This window comes from Geotrypetes seraphini, chromosome 8 (genome assembly GCF_902459505.1).
Source record: "Geotrypetes seraphini chromosome 8, aGeoSer1.1, whole genome shotgun sequence".
In the NCBI taxonomy this organism is placed as follows: Eukaryota; Metazoa; Chordata; class Amphibia; order Gymnophiona; family Dermophiidae; genus Geotrypetes; species Geotrypetes seraphini.
Window position 1 is genome coordinate 115,465,614 of NC_047091.1, and position 9,485 is coordinate 115,475,098.

The 9,485-nt window shown below is 52.5% G+C and overlaps 1 protein-coding gene across 2 annotated transcripts in view; it reads right to left on the reverse strand.

Moving 5' to 3' along the window:
- Window positions 1-9,231, reverse strand: part of CERS1 (ceramide synthase 1) — a 68,610-nt gene extending 59,379 nt beyond the window's left edge. The window contains exon 1 of one of the 2 annotated variants that reach the window (XM_033953894.1): window positions 8,899-9,231. In XM_033953894.1, the coding sequence (XP_033809785.1) occupies window positions 8,899-9,111 (213 nt within the window). In that variant the 5' untranslated portion in view covers window positions 9,112-9,231. The remainder of the gene's footprint in view (window positions 1-8,898) is intronic. The other variant, XM_033953895.1, reaches the window with a different exon arrangement.
- Window positions 9,232-9,485: the final 254 nt, after the last annotated feature.

Below are 9,485 nucleotides of genomic sequence, written 5' to 3' on the forward strand. Positions count from 1 at the left end.
TGCCATTATTACTGAAAACTGAACTTTTCCTCAGAACTCTTGCACTGACTTATCTTGCACTGACTTGTCTGCGCTCAGATGTCTTGGCACAGTTATCTTGCGCTCACTTGTGTTTGCGCTCATTTGTCTGCTCCCATTTGTCTGCGCGCTTATATCTTGCGCGCATCTGACTATGAACCGCCTCAGACATACTGATCATTCCTTTTTAGCTATTTTTTGCCTTTTTCTCACCCTTTTTCCTTTTTCTGCCTTTTTTTCACCCTTCTTTTCCTTTTTTTTTTTTTTACTTTTCAGCTACCTATCAAACTTTTCAGCTACCTATCAAATTTTCATCTTCTCTCAGATTCCCCATCTTTTTTTTTTTTGTTTGAAATAATTTTTATTAAACAGAAAAGCACAGCACAGCCAGAAAAAACATTGCAGTACAGTCAGAACCGGAGGCGGGCAGAACAGCAAGCAAAACCAAACAATCAAGGTAGCCCCCCCTCAAGCGAGGGGGGGGTAGCCAGACCCCATATAGGGCTCGGCAGGTCAGAGTCTGCCCCATCACGGCCCGCAGAACCGAAAGGCTCAGAATGCATAAAAGCTGAGCGGTGCAAATCAACATTTTCTACTAACAGCGGAATTCCCAAATTAAACACTCAATCACACCACCTCTTCCAATCACCAGTCGCACCCCAGTCAGTCCATCATACACCCACACGCACCTTCAACCATCCAAATAGACGTGAAAACATAAAACAGAAAACAGAAACCCCCCCCCCCCGTCCCCCCAGTCCAGTGAGAGAGTGAGTGTGAATAAGACACTTAGTCATTCATAAAGAACCAAATTCCATCACAGTAGCATCCCATAGAGAGCGGTACAGGCGCCTAGGCGCCGATAGCGGTTCCGGATGTACACGGAGCTCCCAGTGGGCCACTTCCAGCAAGGAGCGCTTCCATACCAACACCTCAGGAGCATTATCATCCATCCAGAGCCGGAGCACTCCACGTTTGGCCACCAGCAAAGCGGTGTAGAGGAATCGCCAGTGCTCCAGACTGAGGCCCTGCTCTAACACCGCTCCCTCGCATCCCAGAAGAATAAGCGAATAGGACCACTGAAGAGGCAACTGCACAACCCGGGCCAGAAAGTCCAACACCCCAGTCCAGTACGGTTCCAGCTGAGGGCATTCTAATATCATATGAACCAGGGTGCCATGCAAACGTCGACATTTAACACATAGGTCAGAGTCCCACAAGCCCGCCTTCCTGCCCCGTACCCTAGTGAAATATGTGCGATGTAGGATTTTAAACTGTATCTCCTGTAGGGAAACATTACGCGCCCCACGAGAGATATTGGCAAAGCATGCCACCAACGTCTCAATCCCAACCTGCTCCCCGAGCTCCTCCGTCCATTGAGAAGCTAGACCGAGGAGTCGGGGGTCCGGCCGTTCCTCCCGCGCCATTCTATACCAAGTAGAGAGGGAATTCATAGAGGCGGGGAAAGATAGAAAGATGTGATCAACCTTCAAGAGGTCGCCACCAGCGGGGGCGCCCCTTCGGTAGGTCTCATAATAGTGTCGTAATTGCAAATAAGCAAAAAAAGGCATGTCGGGGAGAGACCAGTGACGGCGGAGGTCAGCATGAGAGGGGAACGCCCCATCCCCAGAGATCAACGCTGTAATATGTCCCAGACAAAAGCTTAGTCCAAAACTGGCCTCCAGGCCACGGGCCGCACCCACACCCGGGGAGAACTCAGGACTCCCCCGCACAGAATGAAAAGCCCAATTGTCCCGCGGTCCTCCCCCTATCTGACGCCGCCACCAGAGCAGCGCTCGTCGCAGCGGATCCAGCCAAAGAGAGTTACAACCCGACCTAGGGCGACGCCACCCAGGGACGTCAAGACAAGCCAGCGCACGATGCGGGGACACCCAGGAATCAAACAATCCCGGAGGAGCAAATCGTGAACCCATCGAGTATAGTTCATGCACCCATCGCAGCAGGGCCGCGACATTATATAGCCGAATATCTGGGAGCGCTAACCCCCCCCGGGTTCTGCTCTGCGTAAGTCTCCAAAACCCCACGCGGGCCCTCCGATTTCGCCAGATAAAAGAGCCAACAAAGGACCTGTAGGCGCCCTCCTCCGCCGCTCGCAACCACAGGGGAATCATCTGTAGGGGGTAAAGAATCTTAGGCAACAGAACCATCTTCACCAAGGCAATACGACCAAAGAGCGACAAAGGGAGATCACCCCATCTGTGGCAAGAATCCCGAAGTTGGGCAAGACGATTTACAATATTACAGCGATACACCGCGGCCCAATCGGCGCTCAGAAAAATCCCCAGATATTTAAGTTCACCCGTCGCCCAACGAAAAGGGAAGGAAGGCGAAGCTCGCGATGCACAGGGTGCAGTGACCGGGATCGCTTCATTAAAATTAATACACAGGCCGGAGAAAGCCCCGAAAGAATCGATGAAGGAAGTGATGCGGGGGATAGAATCCCGAGCATTACTGACAAATAGTAGCATGTCGTCCGCAAACATGGTAATCTTGCAGACCTCCACTCCCACCCGGATGCCCTCCACGCCCGGGTCATCGCGTATCTTCGCCGCCAGCGGTTCAAGCGATAGTATAAACAACAACGGCGATAAGGGGCATCCTTGCCGGGTGCCCCTCCGCAGCGGGAAGGAAGCCGTTCGCTGGCGGTTAATGAGGAGCTGGGCAGTAGGAGCCGTATACAGGCGGGTCACCCATTCAAGAAAAGAGCCAGTGATACCAAAACGACGTAGGACCCAGAAAAGGTAAGGCCAAATAACCTTATCAAAGGCCTTTTCAGCGTCCAAGCTAGCCAACAAATCGTCCCCCGAGCGACCTCTGCCCTCCCTCAACGCCACTAGCGCCTTAAGGATGTTGGCCGAAGAGAAGCGTCCTGGCACAAAGCCTACCTGATTAGGATGAACAAGCAAGGGGACGACCTGTGCCAGGCGCTTAGCCAGAATGGCCGTGAGGAGTTTCATATCCTGATTAAGTAGGGATATGGGTCTATACGAGCCCACCATGGTGGGATCCTTGCCCGGTTTAGGAAGCATCACGACATGGGCATGATTCTGCTCTGGGAGAAGTCTATCCGAGGCCTGCATATCTCCAAACATGGCGCACAGCGCCGGGCCCACATGGTGTTGTAAGATCTTGTAGAATTCGGGTCCCATACCATCCGGTCCTGCAGCCTTAGCAAGCTTCAGACGACCAACAGCCGCGGAGATCTCTTGACAAGTGATAGGAGCATTAAGTAGGGTTCGATGTGCTTCCGAGGCACTCGGGAGATTCAAATCGTGAAAGAAATTATCACGTTGCTCCGTGTCGTACTCGCCCTCGTTATAAAGATCACTATAGAATCGCACAAATTGGGTCTGAATAGCCGCCTCCGTCCGGTGCGACACATTCGAGGAATCCCGAATATGGGAAATGCATGCAGCACGCCGGTGCGGGCGAACCAGATTGGCCAGAAGTCTCCCCGCCCGATTACCCCACCTATAAAGTTGAAACTTGTACACGTCAAGATGAGTTAAAGCCCGCGCGGAGAGGATAGCGTCAATTTGTTTACGTAGCCTGAGATAGGATTGTCGAGCTTCCTCGGAGCTGTGCCTCAGGTGATACAACCGGCATTCCCTCATCTGTTTTGCCAGTGACGTGAGTTCCGCATCCCGGAGCCTGCGCTTGCGAATAGAGTAGGCTATTATGCATCCGCGAAGATAAGCCTTCGCCGCTTCCCATAATATAGTATCCGAGACCTCAGTCCCTTCATTCGTCAGCTTGTACTTAGACCATTCCTCGATGAGATAGGTATGAAATTCCTCGTCAAGATATAGGGATGGATTGAGGCGCCAAATACGGTCCCCCTGAGAACCGCTCCCCCACTTAAGAGTCATAGTCACAGCAGCGTGATCGCTAAAAGGGACATCAAGTATGTGGGTGCGCATCACCCGCCCGATAGAACGAGAGGGGAGTAGGAAATAGTCCAGTCGGGAATGGCAGTGGTGAACCCCTGAGAAAAAGGTAAAATCCACCTCCCCAGGGTGGTACACCCTCCACACATCCTGGAGATCCAGCTCTCCCATTAAGAGGTTCACCCCCCGCCGCTCATTGTCCGCCGCCACTGGTCTCGGAGGTTTACAGTCAATAGAAGGGTCGCTAGTGATATTGAAGTCCCCGCCCACCAGGAGTTCATAATTCGGCAATGCTATCAAAGAGGCCCCTAGAGAAGAGAAAAAGGAGGGAGTGTATACGTTAGGCGCTTAGACATTGCAAAGCACCACTGGTTTATCATTCAACGTCCCCACCCAAATAACGAAACGGCCCTGGGGGTCTCTGATGACTCTCTGTGTGACCGCCGTTGTCGAGAGGAGTAGGAGGACGCCACTACTTCTCCCACCCAATCTCGCTGCAGTTTCTGATGTTCGCATACCGTGAGGTGGGTCTCCTGTAGAAAAGCTACCATGACCTTTTCCTTCTTCAAAAAGACAGAACCTTCGTTCGCTTTACTGGCGAGTTGATGCCCGCCACGTTCAGCGTAAGGCACATCAAGTCAGCCATATCCATGAGAAGAACTGAGCATCAGCGCAACGTCCCAACCAAGGTCCCTTAGGGTCTCCCAGCTAAACCCCCAAGGACAGGCAATGAATCCCCGCGCTCCCCACTGATCTAGAGGGACACCCCCCCCAGCCTAACCCCTCCTCCCCTCCCTCTATGCAGAACACCCGTCCAAACACACCCAAGCACTCCCCCCACGTACATAGAACAACCAACCACACTTGCAATCCCCCTCTCGTTCTTCCGCTCACTTCCCCCCCACCCAGCATCCCGTTCGTTTCCATCCCCACACTAAAAACATGTACCTAAAGACCCCCCCAACCCCCTCACGCAAAGGGGAACCAAGCAGCTTCAAAAACAAGGAAAAGAAAAAAGGAAAAAAACAACCCCACCTCTAATGGCAAAACCTCCCCACGTGAACAATTCCAAAGGTAACAATGAATTCAAGAACTAGGCACACAACAGGTAACAGAGAACAGGGGGCAAAGATTGAAATAGCAAATGCCCAAGGTCCAGAGTCCAGATTCCCTGCATGTAAAATATCGACTCATCAGTCCAATCCAAGGGTCTGGTGAAGCATAACGAAAGGCAATGCCAGAACTGAGGGAGTCGCCAATGCAGCGTGATGAAAGTATCCCACAATAACATCCAGCAGGGCCTCTCAGGACCAAGCAGAGTAGGAGAAGATATCATTAAAGGCCCCAGTGTTTCCCCCTAAAAGGGGGCACAGGACTAGAGCTCAGTACTGACCGACCCCTGTTGCAGGTATCATTGACCAGAAACACAAAGTCAGGAGAAAGTCATATATGAACAGAACAAATTTGATAAGCTGATTTACTGAATTAAGGGTCCGGAGGTGTAGATGCCAGGGATCTGATGAAAACCTGCAGCGCCTCCGCAGCCTCGTAGATCTTCTGTCCCCCGGCCTCAAAGACCCGGACCCGCGCAGGATATTGCACCACGAAGCGGAGGCCTCTGTTGCGGAGCTCAGTGCAGTGAGGTGCCAAGGCGCGCCGACGAGCAGCCACCTCGGCGGAGTAGTCGTTGAACAACAGAATCTTAGCACCGTCCCGTTCCAGCACGCCCTTTTTCCTGTATAACGCCATGACTTGGGCCTTGTCAGCAAAGTTCAGATATCTGGCAATGACAGGGTGAGGCCTGCCTTCGCCCTCACGGCGCTGGCCCAGGCGATGCACCCTCTCCACCAAGGCGCGTGATCCTGCTGGGGTAAAGCCCACGGCGCCAGGTAGCCACCTCTCCACCAGTTCACGCAGTTCAGCGTCGCGAATATTTTCCGTCAGGCCCACCAGTCGGATATTATTGCGACGGCCACGATTCTCTTGGTCCTCCAATCGCTCATGTAGGGTAGCGCATTTAGCCTGCAGGCCACGAACCTGCGCCTCCAGCACTCCGGAGCGATCTTCCTGGGTGGCAATGCGAGACTCCGCTTGCTGAAGGCGGTGGCCATGCCGCTCCAGGCAGTCCCGCACATCCTCCACAGTTGCCTGGAGTTTGGTGAGCCGCTCATCAATTGCTGCCGATATAGTTCGGGTCAGCTCCTGTACCGCATCGTCCTGCAACAGCACTCTCGGCGGGGTCGCAGTTCCGGCAGCCATCTTGGGTGCGCCGTGCATTCGCTGGGCTCGTATCGGCCGCGGGGTCTTAACTGGCATAACTCGCCTGGTAACCAGCGCAGAGAGCCGCCGAAGCAGCCGTTAGCCTCCCACTGCTGTCCGCTCGACAGTGCGCCGATGAAGGCAAAGGAGTAGAGCTGAAAGGCTTTAAAAAGCGGAGATTAAGGCGTGAGAGGGTCGGAGCACGAGCCAGGAGCCGCCGCTCAGCTCAGTGTCATCACGTGACCCCCCAGATTCCCCATCTAATTCCTTCCTCAGGTCTCCATTCCCTTTCATCTTCAATATACTCCCCCCTCATTACCATATTTCTACCCTCTGTAATATCTATCCTTTCATCTATTTCCTTGCCACCCTATCCTCCCCCTCAGAGTTCTGCCATTCTCAGCATCTTCTTTCTTTCTCCCTTCCTTATAGCTCAGTATGTGATCCCTTTTCCTCCCCTCTCCCCTTCATAGCTCAACATCTTCCTCTTTCTTCTCTCTTCCCTCCTGTACTCTCCCTCATTGTCCAGTATTTCTCCCACTTTTTTCCTCACTCCCATGTTGGGCATCTCTCCATTCTGCTCCCGGATCCAACATCTCCCTCCTTCTCCCTCTCCACCTCTTATATATCTCTCCTTCCCTCTGACCTACCGCCATGTCTAACACCTCTCTCTCTCTCTCTCCCTTCCTCTGCCAAATCAAACATTTCTGTTTCTTTCCCACTGACCTCCATCTCTCTCTCTTGCCTTGTGCCCCAAGTCAAACCTCTCTATCCCCCTCTATGCACCATTTCTCCCTTCCTCCCCTCCATTATCATGTGCAACATTTCACTCTCTCCCCTCACCATGCAAGTCTCCCTCCCCTCCCACTATGCCAGCATCTTTCCTTCCTCTCCTCCCTAGTAAGGCTTGCTTAATTGGGTTGTGGTATTGGCAATGATTCACAAGCTGCCTCCCGCTAATCCAGAAGCCTCCCCTCTTCTGCGGAGAGACTTCTGGGTTAGTGGCAGGCAGCGTGTGGGAATCGCTGCCAATACAGCGACCCAATGAAGCTTACACGTTCTAAGATTCTGTGCGGGAAAAGGGGAATTCTGTGGAAATTCTACATTGTGCAGTTGTGCAGAAGTCCGCCAGGAGTAATCTTACTACTATTACTGTGATTCTCTTGCTAATATTTTGACTAGAAGCAAAAGCCCATGTATGAAGGTTACCCAGGAGATGGCAATACGGGCAAAATGGGAAGGGGTAAAACGCAGGCCTCACAAACCTGACGGACCTCGCGGATCTAAAACCACACGTCCTTAAAAATCTGAGATCCGTGCCATTTGTAGTTAGTTTCTGGCTCTGACAGACCTCGATGACAATTTAGCGCTGATGGATCCGTCTCAGCACAGGGAGGGAAAAGTATTAGGATCCGTCAGCGCTAAAATGTCATCGAGGTGTGTCAGAGCCAGAGACTAGTGCTGGAGCGGCTCTAAAATGAATCCTTTAAACCGGTTTCCTGCAGCCCCAGTAAATTAAAAAAATCTGAGGTCCGCGGCTCTGACAGACCTCTATGACATTTTAGCGCTGACGGATCCTAATACTGAGACGGATCCATCAGCACTAAATTGTCATCGAGGTCTGTCAGAGCCAGAAACTAACTACAAGTGGCACGGACCTCAGATTTTAAGGACGTGCGGTTTTAAGATCCGCGAGGTCCGTCCGGTCCGCGTTTTTCCCCCTTCCCGGCAAAACTGCTTAGTAAAGAGGTGTCCAAAACAAAACACTCCAGATTAAACTGGTGCCAGTTCAACACTTTGCCAGATATGAAACAGCCAAACTTTACCGGTGCACATAATATCCTACCTACTGTCTCTAATCCCCAGGACCAGGGCAAATGTCCAAGCTAGTCAGGAAGGCAAGATTGCATCTGGGAAATTAGGTAGCAGCGGTAATTATTACAACAGGCGCCATCCCTGCTGCAGTTTATAGGGAGGGATGAAAAGGTCAAAAGGGGAAGGGGTAAAACGCGGACCTGACGGACCTCGCGGATCTAAACCCGTACGGCATTAAAAATATGAGGTCCGTGTCGGTCCGTGTCCGTGGCGCTTGTAGTTTCTGTCGCTGACAGACCTTGATTGAGATTTGAGCGCTGACAGATCCGTCTCAGCATAGGGAGGGAAAAGTGTTAGGATCCGTCAGCGCTAAAAATCTCTTCGAGGTCGGTCAGAGCCAGAGACTAGTGCTGGAGCGGCAGAGCAGAAGCCAAGAGAGCGGGGAAAAGAAGTCTCCAAACTCCAGCACTAGTCTCTGGCTCAGACAGACCTCGAAGAGATTTTTAGCGCTGACGGATCCTAACACTTTTCCCTCCCTATGCTGAGACGGATCCGTCAGCGCTAAAATCTCAATCAAGGTCTGTCAGCGACAGAAACTACAAGTGGCAGGGACACGGACCGACACGGACCTCAGATTTTTAAGGCCATACGGGTTTAGATCCGCGAGGTCCGTCAGGTCCGTGAGGTCCGCGTTTTACCCCTTCCCGGTCAAAAGCGAGGGCCAGCTATGTAGCACATGAAAAGCGCCCAGCATCGCATCTATCTCACTGTCACCCATCAAGAGGCATCTGATGAGCCTCGCCATTGACTCGGAGGGGGGGATGATAACACTAATTAACCCCCCCCCCACTCTATCGCCCCTCCTAAAACACACACGCTCAAATCCCAAAAGACTGACCCGAAAGAGCCAAACGGAGGCAGCGTGGCGCAGGAGGGTCAATCCGATGACACCGAGCAGAAACAGAAGGAACTCGCTCCAGGTAAGGAAGATGTTCTCCTGCACGGTCCTGCGGGTCAGTTCCCAGCCGCAATCCTTGCAGTCCCGCCAGGCCCCCATCAAGCTGGACATGCTCTTCGTCAAGACATCCGCGTAAGCAGCGGCCACAGCCATAGCTAGGGGGGGGGCTGAAGAGGCTTTGCTAACGACGCTGGAGAGATAGATCCTGTCACGCTCCTCCAGTTCCTGCCCACGTGCTAAAGGTGCTCTTGCTCCGCCCCCGCCTGCCAGGCTTTACAACAAACGGCGGGAACTGAAAGGCAGCAGGATCTTTCCCAGAGCTCAGCAGAAACGACCAGCTCTTGTAGGCAGGGCAGGATGAATTCTTCGAAGGTCCCTAGGCACACGAGTGTACTGGGCCCCCCTGGCCCTGCCCCTGCCCCGCCCCTAACCCGCCAATGCCCCGCCCCCATGTATCTGTTTTCTTATTTCCACTTGAATTTCTTTTTTTTTTTTTTAATTCAAAACAAACAAAGATTAGCATACCA